Raw genomic sequence first — 23,531 nt, forward strand, 5'->3', positions numbered from 1 at the left:
CCTTGGAACTCAATGAAGCCTATTGTACAAATACTTCATGTAAGAGATGCCCAGGATGGTAAGATCATAGAGTAAAGCCAGACGGATCTATGGACTTGATCTAGAAGCAGGAGGTTTGTATACTCAGTCCCAGTGTGTCTACGTACAGCTAGTTGTAATGCATCTATGTTGTACTCCTCTTCTTCCCCCCACAGCTTCCAGCTGGAGTAACTTTTCACCAACTGTGTAGGTATTCCCCATACAAAAAGAGCAAGCTTTGAGAACTTCTGTTCACAGGGAAAAGCTTAATGTCATGAACCATATCCTTCCCACTGACTCAGCTACCACAAGGTTAATCACAAGAACCAAATGCTTAACATTTTTTAAGACTAGTCAATTTTTAGGCTAATCCTGCCCTCAGAGGGGACGAGGCCAGGTACTTGGGGTGGGGTTGATATTAGTCTGACTCATGAGTTTCAAACGTTGATGTTGGATGGACCAGATATAATGAATCCAGTGACAAAGAAGCGGGTGGCAAACACTCAAGGAAGAAATCACAGCATGTCCGAAGGTGGAAAATATCTGCAAGAGAAACTTTCTAAGAAATACTTTCTTCTCTTTTACATTGAAATTTGCACCCTCAACAGCAATTTTGTGTCTGTTTCTCTAACTGATTCACAATCGGAAAATTTTTCAGTCTCATTTTGAGCTTATGGGCTGACTGGGTAGGGAAAAGGTCATCAAAAGCTTGCATGTGAACTTGATTGGTGTGGAAACCTCCCCGCCTCAATCCAGCACTTAGTGGAAATCCTCAGAAAGACACCCATAGTCTTCATCAGAAACATTCTCACCTTCCACAGAGGCAGTAATCGTGGCACTTCTCATACAATCCTAGCAGCCTGTCCTCTGAGATGCACCCAGCTGTAAATCAGTTTTCTTCGCACTGTAATCCTCTTCAGTTGTTTCTTTAAAGCTTTTCTACTTTTTTTTCTTCTTTTTTTTTTAATGCCTTTTTTTCATCCTTTACTCTTCCTTCCTCTTTGCTGCTGCTACTCAAACAGTTTCCACTGGCCACTGAACTCCTGATTGCAGTATTTCCCCTGGCCTGCTGAAGGATGTGTTTGTCCAGACTATGTCCAGGGCCGAACTCAGAACATTTTCTTTATGCCTGCACAAAGTGCCACGTGCAGGAAAAAGGCATCTTTAAGTCCTCAAGGAAAAGCTGCCAACAGTATATTAGGTAAACATGATCTTTGCCTGTGGTTGACAGAGAAAGCAGTGAAGTGCATTATTACTTTATCTTTCACATATTTTACTTGGCTGTTTGAACGCTTCATGGCCTGATTTCCAGATCACAACTCCCAGAGCTATCACTTTTCATGAAGTTTTACACACTGGTCAAAACAGAAAACTGGACAGCTCATAGGAAAATGTTCCTGCAGTTCATGTCTGAACAGTTGTAGTAGACTGATGTTTTGAGAAGTGTTGGTATGACCAATCATCTAATATTGCTGCATTTCAGCATCTGAAATAACGGACAGGCTTCTATTCCCATGACATAATTATCAAATAAGTGTAGCAGCATGTAATATGCTTAGCAAATTATCTGCTATTTCTGAGACACTGGCATCTGTCCTGCTTCCTGCATATAGATTTTAGGACCCTAGGTTTGATACAGCCTGTAGGAGATCATATGAATTTTGGCGTGCCATGGGAGAGAAATGGATGCTCTGTAGTTTCTTCTGGACTAGTCAGGTGGGTGCTACAGTCTGTAAAGGATTAGATCCATTTCTATACTCCAGTTCCCCATTTTAAGTTCAATATTAGCTCTTGCTCTGCCTTTCTTCTCATGTGACGGGAGAGCCTTCTGGCTGCTCATCAAGTCCACACCCATGCCATGTCCACGAGGCCCACCAGCCTTTCCGCAGGTGGCAAACGGGGCGTTCTGTTGAAGCAGGGTGTGTAAGGGGTTGCCCATGCTGATGTTAGAGAAAGCGAGGTCAATTAATGCTCTTTCTTGTACCTTTCATCTTCTTTTCTTCTGCTAATTTGCTAATATGTATGTGGGCATGGAGTGGCAACACCCCATTACTCACATTCTGACCAACGGATTAGCATAGCTTTAAAAAACCACTCCCCAGAAGAACCACTCTCTAATTCCTTCAGTGCAAAATTGGCAAATGAGTTCTTCAAATTAACAAAATACAAAATTTATTACTGTTAAACTAAGATACCCCAGTTCAGAGCCTGTATCCTCCTGTATTGAACACAGTACAACTACAAAACAGTAAGGCTATTCGCACCCCAAAGGGTTTGTAAATCTGAATTAAACCCAAAAAGCAACAGATGAAAGAGATCAAGGAAATGAGGCAATGAGTCAGCACGATAGGCAATGAACTCAGCCCGTTAGCCTTTTCTTGGACACGTCTGTTACAAGCTTTTCCTGTTTCTCCCTCGCATCTCTGCACTCCTTTGAAAGGTGGATCAGTTTATGGACTTGTGATCTCAACCATGTCTTGCATTATTTCCCCGTTCTGTCTTTCTCTCCCCGATTCTTTCAAATGTCCTTGGTTGGCTGGCAGCCAGAAGAGGGAGAGCAAAGGGTACCTCCTACATTTTACCTTCATCAGGAACTGGTATTTTTATTCAGCTTCTGAGATGAGTACAGCTTCCACAGGGCCTTTCTTATCTGGGAAGAGCCAGAGCACATCATGTTCTCTAAAATAAGCAAAAGGTTCTTTATTTTAGAGATGTTATGCTGGTCTTTCTTCTGCTTTACATATCGATGGCTGTTATATTATTAATTGTGTTGCAGTAGCACCTAGAGGTCCTTGCTGAGATCACAGTCCCTTTGTGCTTGGTACCATACAGTAACATCTGTTGGAGACAGTCCATTCTCCAACTGACCAAACCCAGGCTGAGAAAAAAGATGTAGTTCAGAAGAGATGAGGTCTTTTTGTTTCTGCCTCACACATGGTCACCTTCACAATGGGGCTCAGAGTAATTAATCTCTATTCATTTTTTTATTATTATTTCATTTTGTTTTTTTATATTTTATTTTATTATTTTTTGGTTTTGTTTTTAAATAACACAATAGGTGATACATATATGACATACCTCATAGTGAAAGGAAGTTCTTGTGCTATAGTATAATGAAGCACACAAGAAAACAGAAGTTTTATTGCTTTGTAAAATCATAGTTACGTTGTCAGAAGTGCAAAGACTTCACTGAAAACTTAAGAACATTGCCAACATTTCCTTGGAAGAGTCTGTGCAGATTTAAAGCACAGCTATTTTTTTTTTTATATTTTCACATGACAACACCTGATGTTTAAGATACCACAGAGTTTTTGGGCCTGAAGTTGACTGATATGAACAAAGACTGTTCAACAGAGATAAGTATGGGCAACAAGTTTTCTGCTTCCTGGTCCAGAACTGCACTCACAGCCTCCATAATTCTCTTTGATCTTGGTCCATGTAGAGGTCAATATGTTTGTCCCAATTGGTTCCAGTGGTATTTGGATCAGGCCTTACAGTAGAACCAAGAGACATCATTTCATTTTCAGGAGTTGTGCAATAAAACTTTAGTGGGAGTTTATTTCAGCCCACTGAGAGTAAACTGCTAGAGACTGTTCCCTGTAAATTTTGTTTAGTGGCTTTTGTGTCTGAATTGCAAGTGCCTCTAACTGAGCAAGGCTTCCCACAAGCTCATATGATGGGGTAATTACTTTAAGGGAACTCAGAGGAGGGCTTGAATGGAGCCTGAGCAGGGCATTGAGAGATCCAAAGGAACTCTTTCCTAACCCCTCACATATATTTATCACAAGCCATTCATTTTCTTTTACTTTATTCCTGACTGTTCATTTATTATAGACTAGAATATTCTTGAAGTTACCGTGTTTTTGGATTCACCTTGAACAAGAAGACAATTTTCTACCCATCTCCATATAAATGTGTTAGAAGTGTCCTGCTTGGGCTTCATGTGGTAGTCTGGTGGAGCAAAGGTCTCATGTTTATCTAGTATCCTGTCTACCATCTTTGCACACATCTTAGATAACCTAGAACATCTCAAATTCCTCTAGGTATCTACATTTAGACAAGTGCACTGAGATGGTTGCCTTTTTTTCTAGTCAGAGAGAGACAGGCATGTCTAATGTGGGGTGTATCACCTGTATCAGGTGGCTTTCCTGGGGTGAAACAACCAGTCCCCCAGGCATATTGATTGTTCTCCACCAAATATACAAGAAAGCTAAATTGTAAGAGATGACTTTTACAATCAAGTGTAATGAACTAATGGAAAAACTGTAGGGCAGGGCATTCCCTTCCCCGACACAATTCTTTCAGGTGATGACCAGATTTTGAGTGTCTGTGGTCAGCTGTTTTTGTTTGTAAAAGCTATGTTGAACTGAGATCCAGTACTGTTTTCTTGTAATATGGTATCCTGCCATGGGTACTCAAGAATCTTGATTTGACAGCCTGAGGGAAGTGAGAAATTTGTTTACCAGAAGGATTTCCTAACAGTCCCCTGCTCAGAAAAGGAAACGGCATTTCTGAGCAAACAAAGAAAATTTTCATGTTGGAAAATCTCTGCGCAGGCCAATCAGTAACCACCATTTTCAGTAACCACTGGGGCATTTTCTAATCTTCTCCCTCTTTCTCCTCTACGTTAAAAGAAAACAACAAATACTTAAGTTTTTTTTTTAGGTGACTGCTTTAGACTGAAACACATCCCACCCTAATGGCATTTATTTCTCCTAACTGATTGTGACCACTAAGGCAAACAAAACCTCTTACTTTCTTCAGTCCCACCACATTAATCTTCAGTCTGGTGCCTTTATGAAAACAACAACCACCTCTTCAATGATAAATCACGGAATCGCAGTATTGCTGAAGTGATATGGGGTCTCTGGAGATCTTCTCCAACCCCTAATTCCAAATCACAGTCAGCTAGGGCAGGTTGCTCAGGACTCTGTCCGGTTGGGTTTTGAATATCTGGAAGGTAGCAACTCCCCAGCATGTCTGAGCAACCTGTTTCAGTGTTTGACCGCCCTCACAATTATTACTTTTTTCTTATGCTCAAATGGAATTTCCTGTATAAATAAATAAATTATCCACTCCAATACAGGTCGGACAACAGCCGTTAATGTCCTGGGTTTTAACCTGTTGCAATGAAGTTAAAGAGCCTTTTAAAATCTTTTAATTTTTACTGCAGGGATCGTCTCTCTCTACTTCAGCCCACATCTATAATTTTTGGCCTGACATGTTTTATTACTGATTTTCCTTATACTGAGATTATACTACACGTGATAATATACAGCTGAAGTTAATAGTGACTGTATTCCTAAAATCACAATTAACAGGAGCTGTTGTTCAATGTTCAACTCATTGAAATAATAAGACTTCCAACAAGAAGCACAAGGCTGGGAGCCTGGAGGCCAGTATTCAATATTCAGCTCAGATCACACTTCCTGTGTGACTTTTGCATGGCCATGTTAGCTGGAGTTTGTCTTAGTTCAGATGTCTATATCTGTCCTAGTTATTCCAAGCTGTTCCTATACCAAAGGAGAAAGAGGCATCTCCAGAGGATGATTTGTCTCACAGTGGGAGAGAAGTCCAATGCACAGTTCTGGAACTGCCCTCTCTACATGGACTGTACAGCCTTGGTTGACTAACTTTGTCCTAGGCACTTAACTTTTATATGTCAAAAATGTGAGGCAAAATCTGTTATCTTCCTGTCCCTTGTTTTCAACGTTTAAAGAAGGATGCCCCTTCCTTCACAGGCATCCTTCACAACTTGTCTGCAAGAGATGATGGTAATATGTTCCTTTATTAGAAGCTGCTTATGAAAAGCACTGTACAAATTGTTGTATGAAAAGCCTAGAACCCAGAACATGTCACTGCAGGGAGAACTCCCGAGAATTAACCTAGGATCCTGCTTAGGAAGGCACATCTCAGCCTTGGACAACAGATTCCCATATGCTGGAATTTGCACTGTCCTCTCTGCAAAACCTCTCCTCTCCATTCCCCCCTCTTACAGTGATTCAACATCAGATTATTCTTCCATAATTGAATTTAATCAGATCTAGTATTTCATCTCTTTCTCTGGGGATCACTTGCTTCTGAAATATGAATAGCTACTGTGTCTGCTTTTAGCCATAGAGTTATTGCCAACTCCTGTAATCCTATATCTCAAACTATTTTACCAATTTTCCCTTTGATATTCTGTTTCCTCCCCCCAGCATGAAAATCAATGACAAAAAAAGTGCATGGAAAATACAGTCTCAAAGGGCTGCAACAACTCTTTATCCAATGGTTGTCACATCCAAGCAGAAGAACACCATTGCGTCTCCTTTGGGATAGCAAAAGAAAGCTCCTAGTTTCCACGTTGTTTCCTGTTGTAAGCAGTGTGACACAGTCTCCAGAACAGCCAGTGGTTGAAATGGGGCTGCTATTTCTCTCAGCACATTCAGTAGCAAACAGTAGGCACGGGCATGCCTACAAGATCAGAATGTGATCACTTCACATCAGAAATAATTCCTATGAATGCCTTCAAGAGAGTTAAGGTGGAGAAGCAATGAATGGACCTCATCCCAGGAGACTCTGATAGAGCTGCAAGTAGCTATAAAGGGCCAAGAGGGTTAACACTAGTAAAAGATGTCCTGCTGACTGCCCTGAAGACGTCTGGCCTCCGTATAGTCCAGGCAGTGACCTGTTGTTAGGAGGATGTGATTCATACAGCAACGAGGGTAAGGTTTTTGCTAAGCAAATTGAGACAAACTCTTATCCAAACCCCACAGCACTCAACTTCCCCGGCAGAATGGATGTTGCATTAAACCAGATCAATGTGAGAAAAATGATTTATTTAACCCTTATAAAATATTCATATGTAGTTACAACTATTTAAATCATTTTAACAACAAAACATTGCAAAGTACTGATTTTCCAAACTTAGGTGAATTTCTGCAATCATTAATTCAAAGAGATTAAGTTTGCAAAATAGTAGGAAGAAGAAGGAGGTCTATTTTACAGGCATAAACACTGCTAAAGAGCTGATGATGCCAGAAATACTGCATGACAGGCCCTTTATTCAATATTACACAACACAAGTGTATTCCATATGAAAGGACTTGGTTTGTGCAATAAACATAAGTTCAATAATTCAGCTGGCTCAGCTCCATTGATTGCTGAAGATGTGTCATTAGCACCATCTAATTTCTGCACATAGAGTGTAATGGTGATGAGTGAAACTGAAGCATCTGTATACAGGCACAGTACCAGGTAAGGAAATGACCTGGGCAAAAAGTAGCTTTCACTGAAAAATGTCTTTTACAATTACAAATAATTTCCTGAATCTAGTGAGGCTTTAAAGGCAGTTTGTTTAACATCAGGATCAGAAGGGATTTCATTTCTAATTATTTTCCCTCTCTCCCTCTTTTTCCTTTTCTCTCTTCCTCCCCCTCCCCCCCATTTTTTTCTACTTGTATGAGGACACATTGAAAGAGCTCACTAACAGAATAAATAAGAAAACAGAAAAGGAATGGCAAGTAAAGAAGGAAAATAAATATACAGGCAGCAAGAGCCTACTCAAAATATTGTCATTTATTAGATTATAGACTTTCTATAAACCTGTTGAGTTAGCTAGAAAGTGTTCCTTTAGAGCAAAATTGGATTTATTGACAAATGACAAGCAATAGACATAAATTGAGCTTTGTGGGTTATTTTTTTGTTTGTTTGTTTCATGATACTAATAATGCAGATTCAGAAGTTTTGCTGCTTTGCATACGGTGATGTTTAACATAAGTTTCAGATAATGGGAGAATGATGGGATTACAGTGTATTCGCACAGGAAAAAAAAATGATGCCATATGCTTTACTGTCAGAAAATTTACTAGACATGTTCAACAGGACCTTCAGTGTAATTCTACATGTCTTGCTTGTTCTTTCACCCTCTGCTCATGTTCCCGTTCTCTTATCTGCACAACATCCAACACTATTATCCTAGTATCTCTCAAAGCCCTAGTTGTACTGTCTAACAAATCTCAAAAAACCTCAGAAGCATTTCACAAACTAAGGGCTTGAGCTCTGAAGGGGGCCTGATTCTGCATTCCTTGCCTACAGAAAAAATTATGGGATGCTTTTCTTCATGCTCCATTGTGCCATGCATGTGTGACAATTGCAGAATTGTCATCAGAGTGCCTATGAGACTTGTTCTCTTCCGTACTCAGTCGCTAATTAAAGAGCTGATGATTTAGTGATGCAGTCAGGTCAGGGTGCATCTTAAGGGCGAAGGAGTGCTCAGCCCACCACCAGTGCCAGCTCACATCTTGGTAGCCCATTGCACGGTCAATTCTTATCGAATGTCCCCATATGCTCCAGAGATGTGCTCCTGCTGTAGCAGTCTGAGGAGGAAGGGACATCACAGCATGGCTATAAGACCTCTGACAGAACAGTGGCCAAATGTTGGCCACTGAAGCCCTCTCAGACAGCAAGAGAGCCCTCTCAGCCCTGTTAAGAAGCCATCAGGTGTTTTACTTGAGAGCTCAGATTCAGTCTTACTGCACAAATAAAAAGTCCTGCTACTTTACATCCTGTGCAAACATTGTGCTTGGTTAAAAGTGACTTTTTGCCACCTCTAACCCTGCTCTCTCTTACTAGCTGCAGATGCCAAGAAAGACTGTGCAGAACCCAGCAACAGATCATTAGGTGGAGATGACAAGGCAGTCTGTAAGCCTGTGTCCTCATGAGGAACGAGTCCTTAACAGGGATGTCCCACGCTGATGAGCAGTGTCCCACACTGTCCATCATGGATGCAATGCCTAAAGTAATGTTTGAGACCATAGTTGAGGTAGTATTAGGGAAAATCACGGTTCTCATCTCTTCCTGAGCAGTGGAAGGGAGAAAACTAATGATCAATCTGGCATGCAGCATTTGCCAGGTGATAATTACTGTCCTGTGCAGGACTTAGAAGAATTAGAGAATATAATTATCTGTAAGAGAACTTGAGAAGCCACCAGTTCCACCCACTTCCTCAATGCCATATTTATTATGCTTAATTCTTTCCCAGAAGAGGTAAAATTTCCGATAAATGAGATATCTCCTCCCTTAGTCAATCTCTTCCTTTTCTTCCCTATCTTGTGTGATCTAATTAAAACAAAACAGAGCTTCTCCTTCAATGGAAGAACAGTGCAAGGGAGCCTGCCGACAGCCTCTGATAGACTCCAAAGTTCTCTACTATTTGTAATATCTCCAGAACCAGGTTTATTTGAAGTGGCATCTAAATGTCAATTGATTCCAGATCTAGAAGGTAAAATGTAGGTCTGCTCTGTCACCTCATGGTGATCTTCCTTCTCTTTTCTTCCAGATCGACAGCATGCAGGCTCTGCTTCACTGCCCCAGCGTGCTGGTGTGCGTCGGCCGAGAGCCATTTAAACCTGTGTCGATGGAGAATTTGAGGAAACACTCGGTGGAGAAGCTGCCCGACCTGGCTCCCCGTTCCAACAGCAACAATGTCAACGAAAACAATGAAAGTAAGGAAAACTCTGGGGCACATTATGCAGTCATCCCCAGGCCTGTGTCCCACCACATGGAGATTACAGGCACCTATTGTACTGACCCAATGTGCAGATCTCATGTGCACTGCCTCGTTTGCAAAATGTACTTTCCTCTCTCTGCCTCCCAGGCATTTCCATCCTCCCCTTCTTTTTCTCTGGTTTCCTTCTAGGATTTCCTCCCTACACCCTCCAGTCTTTCTTTTACATGCTCCCCGTGTCTGGCTGACTTCCCTTCCTCTTTCATATCTCTGTGTCTCCTTTTCCTTCCAGAACTCCCTCCTTTCCTGTGTCTGCCTCTGAGACTCCCCAAACCCTTGAGATTTCCCACGAATCTTCTGTCTCCTTGTCTGTCAGTCAGATAACACTAGGACTTCTGCACCGGGACCAGCAGATGCCCTGTATTTGTCAGCAGGAGACTTGGTTTCTCAGACTCTCTTATACTTTCTTTAAATGACCTATAACTTTTCAGGGTGTGAACTAAAAACTACCTGCAGTGTAGCCCTTTGGAAACAAAACATGTTTTTACGGAAAGGTGATGTTCAGGGAGGAGTATGTTATGCATTATTCAGGATTATATTTCTTATACACCTTATATGAGTTATCTAATATTGCAGATAATTATCCCAGCCACCTTCAGTAGTCGATGAAGAGAAACTGCCCATCTCTAGAGGGCACTTCATCTCACCTCTATTAGGGATTTGTTTTAGGATGAAATGAAGTATGCCCTGAGGTGGCCATTCCTCTCCCCATTGTCAATAGCAGGAGCCTGGAATACATTCACTTGTGTGTTGACTACTAACTGTAGAAACTTAAGGACAGAGACCTCCAATACTCACTCTCTGAGTCATAAAAAATTGAGAGAACAGTGAGAACAAACTGAAGCTCTTTGTCCATCAAGGGACTGAAAAAACATGCCAGTTCAAATGCATGAAGATGGATAGTCAGTAGCTATTTCATGTGTTATTAATCTTGATTGGTGTGTTCCTAGTTATGTACTCCCTTCCTAAAATGCCCTCCATTCGGCTCCACATCCACATGCCCTCAGAAGCATGTGGTTGTCCAGGTATATACAAGTAAGTTCTGAACAAAATAATGGATATGTTAGGAACATGATAGATTCATGTCTTGCAAGAAAGCATGATAGCAATGTACTCTGCTTGTACTGAAGGGTCTGGCAGCTCAATAAATCTGTGCAGATAACTGCATTGGGCCACAGAGATGTGCTTTGGATTAAAATTCTTAAAATTCCCTCACTATCACACTATGACTACAACTTTTTCTAATTACCACCAACTTATACTTCCATTTGCCTTTTATGTTTTAATAAGTATTAAAATTATTCATAGTGACACATCCCTGCATGTACCGAGTGTGGATCTGTTCTACATGGCCATACCTATGTTTCCCGGTACGTGAGTGGAGAAGTGGATGATGCAGAATAAATGTGTAACACTTGACTGCTGGTTAAAGAAGGGGGTCACTTCTCCAAGGACGTTCGCCCACTTGAATAAGAATGAAAACATGCACAGTTTAATACGAAAATATTTGCAATGTGATAAATAGTGTAGCTCTGAGACTACATTGCTCTATTTGGTGGTTTGTTTTTTTTTTGGTTTATTTATTTGTTTATTTGTTTTCCTTACTGGCATGTATTGCAGTACTGAATGCTGCAAAAAACATGTTTGTATTCCAATTTAAATTCAAAAATATGACGTTAAGATTTAGAAGCTTTTGCTACAGACTATTAATTCCAAACTATTCTGTTTTATTCTAACTTAACATTTATGGCCATCACCATGTCAAAGCCAAATTTTCAAATTATGTAAACTGGCATAGCTTTAATGAACTAATATCAGTATTCACTAATTTGAGGATTCAATCTATGTATTTCATGTTATCCTTATATGAATTAACATTTCTTTCCATCTTTCTTTTCTTATTTCAAACTCCAGTGAACTTTGGATTGAAAGCCAAAAAAAGTGTCATCCATCCACGATCAGCATCAAGCAATAGGTCAATGAGATTTTCTTTATCATCAGAAAAGTCATATCCAAATGGTCTCGCTGCCTCACCAGATACTGGCGCGTCTTTCTCAAACAGTTGCTCACATCCAAAGCCTGGTGAGCTGGTCCATTCCTTGGTCAATGATGACATAGAGAAACGGGTACATGTAAACAAGGATGGTAGCTTGTCCGTTGAGATGAAAGTCCGCTTCCGCTTGTTAAATGATGAGACTTTGCAATGGTCCACCCAAATCAGAAAGTCAAATCTGATGAACCAGATGCCTTGTGAAGAGTCAGGTGTGGAGGACAGTGGAGTAGACCCTATACAGAAAATGAACCCAGAAGCCAGCTCAGAAGCAGATGATTCATTATACCCTTGTGATGTCGATTCTTACATGTCCAAACTTGAGGAATCAGAATGTGATGAGGCTCATTGTCATAGCTGTGGCAAGAAACACCAGGACTATGACATCTGGAAAAACCCCATGCACGCTTCCCAGAGGGAAGAGCCCAGTGTACGGAGCACCTGGCACACGCGGTCATCATGCTCCAGCACATCTTCCCGGAGGAGAGTAATCCACAAAAAAAAGGCTTCTGTGGATAGTCTCCATACCACATCCAGTGAAGAATTCTCTGAGCACATTGTGCAAGAGTCCTCATCCTACTCAGAAACTATAGAGAACAGAGTGGCATATCGATCTATTAGAAAGTGTACTTGTAGAAGTGATTTGTCTACAGGTGCTTCCAATGGAGAAGACCAGCAAGAATACACCCGGACTAGCACAAGCAATAGTCAGAGGCCTTCATCTGTGGGCTTGGTATCACATTCAAGCTGTGAAAATAACCTGGATACTCAAGAAGCCCCCGAAGACTATGAGGCCAGTAAAACCAACTCACAAAAGGAAGATGAAAATTGTTTTGAAGTTTCCTCTGTGAAGCGCTTAAAGCACGATGCAGAGGAGGTTGAAAGCAGTAGGGCTGGGAGTGTCATATCAAAGTCATCTCTGCAGTCCAGACAGAGCAAGAATATATGTGAGGAAACAAGTAGCGTGGGCAGGACCATGTCCTCCTCCAGCCTTCAGAAGGCAAATCAGGAAGATAACGCTATGTGCTCCACTCCTGCCAATAGTGTGCACAGCAGGTCTACTAACTGTAGCACACCAAGAGCAAAGAGTGAACAGGATGACCACTCAGAAGACAATGCAGTGGTCTCCTCCTTCTCCAGTGAGTCCTGCCCTAAGAAAGAAGCTGAGGAGGTTGAACAAGACGACAATGAAATCAATGAAGTCAGCTCCGTTTCAACAAAAACAAAGCACAGCCAATCAGTTAGAGATGAGAGCAGTGAAGGTGAACAATGCTCTACACGAGGCACTCCCCGTTCCATAGCTAGTGACAGGTACAGCAGGAAAAGTGATAGTGATGAGATCATTCAGTGCAATGCCTCTTGCTCTTCCAGGGGGTCCAAAAAGAGCAAACACAGCCATCTTCATTTGGATGCACGATCTGAAATGTCTGTGTCTTCATTTGAATCCACTCAGAATAAAAAGAATTCTTTACATGCAGAAGACCTAAGATCATGCAGCAGGGTATCTAATTACTCCAAAAGCTCATGTGAAATCAGGAAAAAATCTATTGCAGACCCCATGTCTCATAATTCAGGGTCTTTTCACTCAAACATTTCATCTACTAGTGAAGCAGAGGCAACTGCTGTTATTTCTGAGGAGAAAAGCTCAAAAAGTACCACCAAGGGATACAGTGAATCCTCAAAAGGCTCAAAGAAGAAAAGTCACGGAGACGAAAGTAGCAAGCCATCATCTCCCTGCTCAAGTGTTTCAAGCCCTAATGGAAAAGCTGGAGAGGGTCATTACAAGATGAATTCAGAGGCCCCTTCTTCAAGACATGGAAGTATAAGTGAGAGTGTGTGTTCAAAAGGTGACCACTCAGCTGAGACTGGGATTAGGAATGGAAATCCTGCAAGTGTCAGTTCAAGAATCTCTTCAAAGTCAGAAGGAAGAGACAAATGCTTGTTGACACAGATATCCCAGGAAAGTGATGACAGATGCTCACAATCAAACATATCTCAGTCTTCAAAATCGAGGCAGATTAAAACCAGAAATCTTCATGTGAAGACGTCAAATTCCAGCAGAGTTTCACTGTCAGAGACTGTGTCAATATGCAGTATGCATTGCCCTGCCCCACCAAAAGGGAAGCCAAACAGCAAAAAAATACGATCAGCCATCTTGAAGAACTCCTCCATTAGCAGCATAGGTACTGAGTCAGTGCTTACCACAGGAAGACAACAGAAAGAAGTTGTAGATTCCTCCAAACCAACTTCCTTTGGATCTAAATCAGTTGCAACTGAGGCAAACGATCAGAAGAATAAAGAGCTTGCCGATTCTTGCAATGGAAAAGTGGAGGAAGTGTTAGAAGACACAGGAATACAGGAGGAATGGAGTGATTTAATGCCATCTATTTTGCCAAACACATCTCCAGAAGAAGTTGTACAAGAATGGCTAAGTAAAATCCCTTCAGAAACATTGCTTATGAAATATGAAATGGAGGATGGTGCAGAAGAGGAATGCATAGAAGCAGCCACTGAGGTGTCATACTGCACAAATGCTGAGGAAATCTCAGAGGATGAAAAAGCTGAAAAAAAGAATGTGGAGGAAGCTGAAAATGAGGCAGCGGATGAAGCGGAGAAAGAGACAGCAGAAGTCACAGCTATTAATGAAGGGGCTGAAGAGTGTGTGAATCAGGAACAAAACTCCGAGATGTTGTCCGAAGCTGCCAAGGCCGATCAAGCAGAATGCAGCCGGTCAGTTACATCCAGCCATAATAACAGCAGAAGAGACCTGCCAGTCTCTGTCCAGACTTCTGTCCAGATCATGAAGGCCTTGCTCAGTTCAAAACACGAAGCAAAATTTGACCGATCAAACAGCTTGCCCGAAGTGTCCCCCACCATGGGGAGAAAGCTGAGTAATTCTGCCAACATCTTGATTACTTGTCTTGCCAGTCTCCAACTCCTTGATGAAGAGTCAGAAGATCCATCAAATAAATCAAAATGTTTAAATAAGCCAAGGTATATGGAGTTGCTAAACATTTTTCAAGCCCTGTGGTTTGGACACACAGCTGAAAAAAGTGGTCCAAGCTCAGGCCAAGAAGCAAGTGAGCAGGAAAGGACAGCTTGTGGGTTTAAAGCCCCCAAATCTGTAGATGATGACTTCACTCCCATGTCCTCCTCTGGGGTGGATGTTAGCAGTGGTTCTGGTGGCTCAGGAGAAGAGAGTACAGCTGGTGCCAGGGACTGCAATTTATCGGCACAGAAAACTGTTGAATTAAAATCAGATGGGCAAGTGGAAAATGTAGAGACTGCCACTGAACAGACAGAGGCTGAGGAGCAGAGTAAAAAGGAAGGGCATTCATCTCGACCTTCAACAGCCTGCTCAAAATCAAAAGGTGAGGAAAAAGCGCAATTTACTAGAGAGGACTCTGTAAATCAGGAGGCAGAAGAGAATAAGGAGGATCAGTGCAGTAACTGTGAAAATGGTCAGGAGGAAGGGGGAGAAAATGAAAACGAGGAAAATATCAAATTACTTGAAAATGGAGAGCAAGAAGTTCTTGTTGAAGAAGTTGAAGCTGTAAACGAAGCACTCCCAAAAGAAAATCTTGAAGAGACAGTAGATCAGCTAGCTACTAACATTGGTGCAAATGTCAGTGATGTTGACTGTGGGACAAAACTGAAAGATGATTTGGAAGATCATCTTGGAAAAGAGTCTGTAAAAGATCCAGAGCCCAAGGTCAATATGGCCACCAGTGTGGGCACATCCCTTACCCAGCAGAACTCAATGGATCCAGACCCAATCTGGGTCCTGAGACTACTAAAAAAAATTGAAAAGGAGTTCATGGCTCACTATGTCAATGCTATGAATGAGTTCAAAGTCAGGTGGAACCTGCAGAACAACCAGCAGATGGATGAAATGATACTGGAGCTGAAGGAGGAAGTGAGCAAAAGGATACAAAAAAGCATAGAGAAGGAGCTGAAGAAGATCAAAAGCAGAGCTGGGGCCAAGATGCCAAGACCTCCAGATGAACCACTCAGGCGTGAGTCAACACTCCAAACCGAGCAAAGGAGACGACGATTGCAGACTATGCATAAAAAATCACTCTTCAGTGACAAGACTGGAACCCAGAGTAGGCTGGCTGACACATCAGACTTATCATTTGATGCAGATGAAGATACAGTATTTAGTGCAGCTTTTGAGGCCAGTATTAGTGAACAACCAAGCGAGGAGGAATACTGCCCATGCGACACTTGTGTGAGGAAAAAAATGGCTTCCAAGCCCGCAAAAACCCCAGTGGCAGCTAGCAATGCCCCAGTCATGAAAGCATTTGATTTACAGCAGATCCTGAGGGGGAAGAAAAATGATCCTGAGGAAGCCTGTATCTCAGAAGCAGCCCAGGACAGCAAAGCACTTGCCAGCAGTCATGTGGAGGAAGCAGCAGAAAACACCAATACAAATGAGGAGATTGATGAGGGTGAACTTCAGTTAGGTGAAATGGAAGTGGAAGGGAATGAAGAAAAGGAGGCAGCATTAAATGAAGAGGATGGCTCAACGTTGAATGAAGATGTAGAAGAACCAAAATCAGAGAGTCAAAACTGTGAGATGGAGGATGAGGTTAAGGATGAAGAAACCAATGAAGAAGAAAAGGGAGAAACAGAAGTGGGGGAAGAAGTGAAAGAGGAGGAAGAAGAAGAGGAAGAAAAAGAGGAAGAGGAAGAGAAAGAAAAAGAGGAGGAGGAAGAAAAAGAAGAAGAAGTAATGATGAGGGCAGAAGAAGAGGACGAAACAAAAGAGCAGATAGAGGGAGAAACAAAAGAGGAAGAAGAAGATGAGGAAGTAAAAGAGGAAGCAGAGGAAGAAACAAAGGAGGAAGTGGAAGTAAAAGAGGAAGACATGAAGGAAGAGGAAGAAGAAACAAATGAGAAGGAGGCAGTGGAGGAGGAAGAAGAAACAAAAGAGGAGGAGGAGGAAGGGAAGGAAGAGGAAGAAACAAAAGAAGAAGAAAAGAAGGAAGAGGAAGAAAAGGAGAAGGAGGAAGAGGAAGGAGAGGAGGGGGAGGTAGGGAATGAAGAGGAAGAAACAAAAGAGGAGGAGGAGGAGGAAGGGAAGGAGAATGAAGAAGAAACAAAGGAGGAGGAGAAAGAGGAGGAGGAAGAGGAGGAAGAGGAGAAAGAAGTGAAGGAGGAGGAAGAAACAAAGGAGGAGGAAGAGGAGAAAGGAAAGGATGAGGAGGAAACCAAAGAGGAGGAGGAAGAAGAAGTGAAGGAGGAAGAGGAAGAAACAAATGAAGAAGCAGAAGACATGAAGGAGGAGGAAGAAGAAACCAAAAAAGAAGAGGAAAAGCAAGAAGAGGAAGAAGTAACAAATGAGGAAGCAAAAGAAGATGAGGAAGAAGCAAGAGAGGAGCTGGAAGAAGCAGAAGAAGATGAGGAAGAAGCAAAACAGGAGGAGGAGGAAGTGGAAGAAGAAGAAAGCACGAAAGAAGAGAATGAAGGAGCAAAAGAGGAAACAGAGGGAGAAAAAGATGAGGAAGAAACAAAGGAAGACGAGAAGGAAGCAAACGGGGAAGAGGAAGAGAAAGAAGAAGAAATGCAAAATGAAGTGCAGGAAGCTGAAGAAGAGTCTGAAGTGCAGGAAGCTGAAGAAGAGTCCAAAGTTGAAGATGAAACTTACAACAAAGCTGAAGAAACACAGGAGCCAGAGGGTGAGGACATTGGGGCTGATGATGAGGAGGAGACATCTGAATGTAGAGGAGATGCTGATTGCGTGACTGATGACAATCCTGAAGGAAATGATGCAGAAGGAAATGAAGAAGCTGAGCAAGATGAGGCTGAAGCAGTGGAAGATGCAAATTTGAAGTCAGAAGATGAGGCGTGCTCAGCTGAGGAAGAAAACAGTGAAGGTGGTGACAAATATGAGGAAAATGATGAGGAACCCACCGGTGATGATCCTGACCAGGTAAACAAGAAACATGAAGAGAATGGCAACAGCAAGTCTTCTGAGAGAGCCAGAGGCAAGAAAACCAGCAAAAGGCTAAAGACTCTGAGCAAAGCAGTTGTCTTTTTCCATTATTCTTCTGTGGGAAAGTTCTCACAGCAATCCCAGAAGGGGTCCGATGATGAAAGTGAAGAGGAATGCAACGATAATAATAAATCCATGAGCAACCACCCCAATGGAGAGGTTCAAAGTGATGAGAGCAGCAAACCTTCAAAGATGTATCCTGATAGTGAGGAGGAAGAAGAGGACAAAGCATCTTCATGCACTGATCCTCTGGGAGATGAGGAACAGGCAGATGCTGAAGGTGCAGATCCAAAGGAGGGTGAACATATTGATGAGGTTCAGGCTATTAATAAGAAAGAAGACTCTGATGAGATTGACCAGGATGACCTGGACTTCTAGAACTGCTTATCAAAAAACTGCTTTTTTCTTTCTTTCTTTCTTTCTTTCCTTTTTTTTTTTTTAAAGTATATTTTATTTACATATTGCAGTATCTCCAGTGAGTTGAGCCATCGTAACTGGCTTTTCTTCTGAGTTAAATGTGTTAAACTTGATCTTGAATCTTGTGAGTAAAGTTGCAATTACCTGCTCTCATTTCTAGAGGGCTAGCAAACTCATTAAGATTTAGTGGTTGCAATAGAAAGGTGGTTTGGAGAAAGGGAAGGCTGTTTTGTTTATGATACCTTCTTATTCTTACTCTTTAAGCCATGCTGGTTGCTGCTTGAATAACTGTGGCTCTGCTGGGCATCATGTCTGAGTAACTTCAGGATGCCTTTTGTCTGTTGCATGCCATTTTCCTGGAAAGATTGCCAATCCACAGAAATGTGACAAAATCTGGATTCATTGCCAAAGTCTGGTCAGAGCCCACAGAGGTGTACACTCATTCCCCCCACCCACCCTACCCTGACGTACCCTAATCTACCCTCTCTGCACACAGAGAACAGGTCTGAAATAAGTCTTTCCCCATTTTCCCTATTTTTCTTTAGATGTTGAGATCATTCTTCACTTCACTGCAAATCCAAAAGGGTCATCCCAGTAGATCTCTCCTCTTCCAGATCACCGATCTGTTTGTACTGTGCTCATCACTGTAGTATATGGTGATGCAGTGGTAGATGAAAAAGATGAGTTAGTTCATTTAGTTAGTTAGTTAGTTTAGTTAGTTAGTTAGTTTAGATTAGTTAGTTAGTTTGGACTCGATGATCTTGAGGTCTCTTCCAACCTAGAAATCTGTGATCTGTCAGGTGTCTGGGAAGTGGTTGAATTCAATATTGATTAAATCAGAAGTGGGTAAAATCTACTTCCTTGTCATTACCTTTACTATGCCAATGCTGGTATTTAAGCACTTTACAATCATCTGGGATCCCTCAAACAATTTTGTACGAGGCCCTGTTCCAAAGCTAATAAGGTCTGAAACTGTTCCGTGCCTCGCCCTTGCAGTCAACCAATAATATTTAATTAATTTTATCTTTAACATGGAAAAGGTTAGAGTATTTGTGCTGCAGCAAACAACTGGAAGAGGCTCAAGCATTTACTGGAGAGGTTGGACTATACAAATCACAATAGAACTGGGAACCTTATATAACAACCTTTTTCTATTACTGGATTATTTTTCCCCCACTGGGGCAATGTATACATTTCTGAATAAATGTCCAGCTAATGCCAGAAGTCTGACCATGCCTCAGCTGCATACACGTGTACAACTCTTTGAGAAACTGTTTATCTACAATTTACAGGGAGAAATAAAAACAGCAAAAATCTAAGAGAGGGTAAAAGCAAAATGCCTTAAACTGTGTGGTGAAAAAAGTATGTGTGTAGTATTTTGCCAGGTTTGTGATGATGCATGTAGACGTTGAAATATTCAATATTCACAATGAAATAATTAATATTATCATTTCAAGAATCGTTTTCTTAAACTCATACACTATATATTGATTTCCACAAATAAAATTCATTTCACTCCAATTAATAAGTAAGATTCAGCTCCAGATGTGGATCCTTTATGTGAGGTGCATGTGACATAAGGAGTTGTGTAAAGTAGGCAATGGAGAGCTAGATCTCAGCTGAGCTACCCTCCCAGAGGCTCACAGTGCCAGCTGAGATCCTCCAGGGAGTCCAAGACAGATGCACTGTCCTCAAGACACAGAAGTTAAGAAGGGGAAGGGCAGCTCCATCATAAGGTTAGATTTATGTGCATGTTTTGGGTTTCCTAGGACACCCTACGTGGAACCAGACCACTCTCTAGGTACAATTCAGTTGAACCCTGACTGTCTTAACATTTGTCTCATCTGCCTGTCTCAGTTCCCTGTTTTCACTGGAGACATCGTCAGACCTAAGATTGCTAGTTTTGAGATGGCTTGGGTTCCATTTTTTTGCCTAAACATAGATGTTTAGTGCCAGTTGAGAAGGCATAGGAAATCGAGTCTCACGTCCCAGTGCTGGTACGAAGGCGTGCAGATCTCCTGCAGGTCCAGAGCTCCCTGTAGATATGAAGGATGCTCCACAGTATCTTAAAACTCATGGATGTAAAGAAATTGCACGTGTAAGATGAAATCCTGTCTCAAAGGATTAAAGTACAGGCTTAAAACTAAATGTTAAAACTCTTGTTGGCTTTGAAGTACGGGAATAAGACAACTTATTCCTATCTGACACAGCGCATCCTCTGACTCATGCATTTTCTAGTGTCTCAGTGTTGCACAGAGAAACAGGCTGACAGGTTGACCTGTCACACCTAAAGTACATGATGAACATCATACCTGCTCCAAATACCAGTTCAGTAGCCTTCGTCCCATTAAAGCTGTCTTTAGGATGCAATTTGAAGTTTTAAGCAGAAATTGTGTTGCATAAGCCAAGTGCTAGACTTCACACAGAAGTGAATATTTCTTGTATGAGTGGGATTTGATTGCAAAACCTCCAGCTTGAGGTCTCAGGTAATGAGCAGACAGAGGCAGATGTTGTGCAAGCATCCTGAAATACAGCAGGTATGGATTTTCTGTTGTCCAAAACTGCTCTTTACCATTCCAGGTGAGAACCAAAAGATACCCCAATCTTGTGATTAAGCTGAGCAACTCAGCTTACCTACAGAGTGCCCTTGTAGGACCTGGGAACAAGTGTGCATGACAAAATGGGTTGTATCTCCACTTGGTGAACTGTGTTCCCTGGGCTGCATGGTGGGACATCATCAAGCCACTGTGCTCCTCCCTCTTGCCCAGTCCCTGCAGTGGCCCCATTTAGCTCTGACTGCTGGAATATCATCTCTATATACACATATATGCTGGCTGCAAGCCTGAGGCCATCACTTTCGCATAGGCAAGAGAAGAAGGACAAGGGAAGAACATCACGTATGTCTATTTGCACTGCATGCTGGTTGTGCCGACAGGTTAGAAGGACAAACAGAAGCTGGTCCCTAATCTGTAGTCTTTCGTTATTCCCTTCCGTATTTGTTTGCTCGCAACTGCTGTTTCTTTTCCAACAATGCCTCCAAGCACCCACCATTCACACAACCTTAATAGACCTCCTGAGTCCTCCTTGCCTAGGTTTATGGCCATGGTTAAAGGTAGCACCCACACACTGTCAGTGATCCCTCTGGCGTTCACTGTCTGGGTCAGAGAGACAGAACATTGCTCCAGGGCAAGTTTGCCCTTCTGCAGTGATGTCCCATGACATCAATATTTTTGACTCTGTATGAAAACTTTACAAGGTTTCCACAAAACAATTCAAAAAGCAGGCTTTAAGGTATCCAGAGTGAGAAATGTAAAAAAATACTGTTATATGCACTGATTTATAATGAAGAAGGAGGCACCAAATTGAGGGCAACAGTGGGAATAGGTTCACACCACTAATTCTAGGCATGCACATGAGGTTTTTTGTCCTCCTGGGTTCTGCAGGCAATGCAAAGAGACGGGGTCTCCCAGCATTTATTCAGAGAGGGACATGGGACTCTCATCTGTTGGGGTGAAGCACTTCAACTGTAGCATCCTAATATTGGCATGTGGAGCAAATGTTTGAATTCCAGTTTTGCAAGTTAGAAGTTGGTCAGGTACCACCAATCCACCTGGTTCAAAACACAGCCTGGAGCCTCTCTCCACTCCCCTCGCCGTGTTGGCAGCGACTAGCAGGGACCGTGTCATGTGTGTTTGGGTTTCATAGGGACCAAAGCAAAACCTCTGCTTTCTGATGCACCAATTCCTTCAGGGTTCAGAAAGGCACCAAGCCAGGTAGTCACAGCTCTGATCTTGGCATGAGACACACTGGAAGTGGTACACATTCGTGTCACTTCATACATTTCCAGTGAAGATGCCTCCCCCTGAGCCCATCACCCCGACTCCTGTTATAACCAACGAGGAGACAGAGGCAAAGGAGAGCACAATTCAGCTGCTGCAGACATCTGTTAGGAGGAGATGAATTGCACTCTCAGCAGGCTTATTTCTCTCTCTCTGAGTGCAAGCGGAGACTAGACAAGCTGCTCAGATGGAGATGTCTAGTGTGGGAAGAGCTGATCCCAGCATGACTGCCCCAAAGCATCCTAAAGTGCTCGCAGTGGTGACTCGCAGGCTCTGCCAGGCAGCAGCTCAAGCCAGTCATCCCGTGGAAGTGTTAAAGACATTTGTTGGCTCCAAGATCACCCTTCCGTTCACAGCTGGAACAGCATGGGTTAGTGAGAGGCCAACCCTTTCCCATGATTTCTCCTCCAGCCAGTTGACTTTGCTCATTTTGAAGCTGCTTGCACATAGTCAACAGCACACCCTGTCCGCGTTGAGTCAGCGGCTTCCCTGGGTGTCTCACCCAGCACCAGCAGGGAGAAAAAAAAATCAAATAAAACACCGAAATGCCATCATTGCAGCATGAAAACTGAAGTCACTGGAGGTCTCAACCTGTCGTGCTCACGTCTGTGATTGTCACCTGTGCTCGGGCAGCGACTGATGCGTGTGCCTGCCGTCGTTGGAGAAGTGAGGGCTGTGTGTTCTCACAGCCTGCTCCCAAAAAACCCCAAGCAGAGGGGCTGGGGAGAAAGCTCGATGTCAGTCCCAGAGCCAGTCTGTCCCAGGATTGCCTGTGAACAAGGCACACAGCTGAAAAGGATCCCTCTCAATTCCATCTCTCGTGCTTGCACTGCTTCCAAAGTTTGCATTTCCCCTTGGCTGCCGTGACTCACCCACGAGTTGGGTCTTGCAGCTCCCCTCCACCTCCCGCAGCACCGGGAACACGTGCTGCCAGCCAGCTCCAGAGCTGTCACGTTTGTACCGGCTGGAAAGAAAATGCTTGTCACCACCTGGAGGGGATTACAGCTGCTGGCTTTCAGCAGCGGGGAGGAGGAGGAGGGCAGGGAGGCAGCGCGAGGCTTGCACAGCTGCACAGAGCTGTAAGGCTTGTTTTGCTGTGCATCTCTATTTGTCTTTCGCTTTTTGCTTTTTTAATTGATTAATTTATTTATTTTTACCAGCCAGACAAATTGCCTCTTGATGTATGTTGATTTTGTTTGCTTGTGTGTGTGTGTTTTTAATAGGAAATATTCAGTAAAAGACATTGAAGAGCATGGTGGAAAATGAAAGTGCAAGCCACTGAAATAAAATAAATTTGCTTTCTAAAGGTGAGGTCTTTGCAGATGTGTGCAAGAGACACTTCTATCGCTAAGTGAGAGCAAAAATCCCCCTTTCCTGCTAGGTCCTTTCTAATCTAGCTCGGCCCTTTGAAATCCCAGCTGCCTTCCAGGAAGGGGCTGGTTGTTGTGATTTCTGGGCATCAGGTTCCTCCAGTAGGCTTTGGTCTGGAGGGCAGGGAGATTTTCCAACCTGGCTGTGCATCTGCCTTGCAAACTCCCTCTCCTTTTCTTGAATCAGAAGGGGGAGAACTTGCACTACAGGGCTTGGGGGCTTCTTGGCAAGTGGCAGCAATAAGTAGACCTCCTAGCACAGGGTTAGGAATGGGTTGCGAAAACTTAA

At 42.7% G+C, this 23,531-nt stretch overlaps 1 protein-coding gene across 1 annotated transcript; it reads left to right on the forward strand.

Annotated features, from left to right (window-relative positions):
- Positions 1 to 8,719: 8,719 nt before the first annotated feature.
- Positions 8,720 to 17,994, forward strand: RP1L1 (RP1 like 1). Its single transcript, XM_066993218.1, has 5 exons — positions 8,720 to 8,824; positions 9,341 to 9,506; positions 11,483 to 16,527; positions 16,795 to 17,031; positions 17,137 to 17,994. The coding sequence occupies exons 1-5, from the start codon at positions 8,720 to 8,722 to the stop codon at positions 17,992 to 17,994; spliced, it is 6,411 nt and encodes a 2,136-aa protein (XP_066849319.1).
- Positions 17,995 to 23,531: the final 5,537 nt, after the last annotated feature.

Source organism: Anser cygnoides, chromosome 3 (assembly GCF_040182565.1).
Source record: "Anser cygnoides isolate HZ-2024a breed goose chromosome 3, Taihu_goose_T2T_genome, whole genome shotgun sequence".
NCBI lineage: Eukaryota > Metazoa > Chordata > Aves > Anseriformes > Anatidae > Anser > Anser cygnoides.

Bases quoted from the DNA above. Each gene is read 5' to 3' on its own strand.
- RP1L1 (XM_066993218.1), top strand. From the start codon at position 8,720: ATGAGGAACGAGTCCTTAACAGGGATGTCCCACGCTGATGAGCAGTGT. The intron at 9,507-11,482 runs GTAAGGAAAACT...TTCAAACTCCAG, and splicing joins TGTCAACGAAAACAATGAAA to TGAACTTTGGATTGAAAGCC. The intron at 17,032-17,136 runs GCAAAACAGGAG...GAAGAAACAAAG, and splicing joins CAGAAGAAGATGAGGAAGAA to GAAGACGAGAAGGAAGCAAA.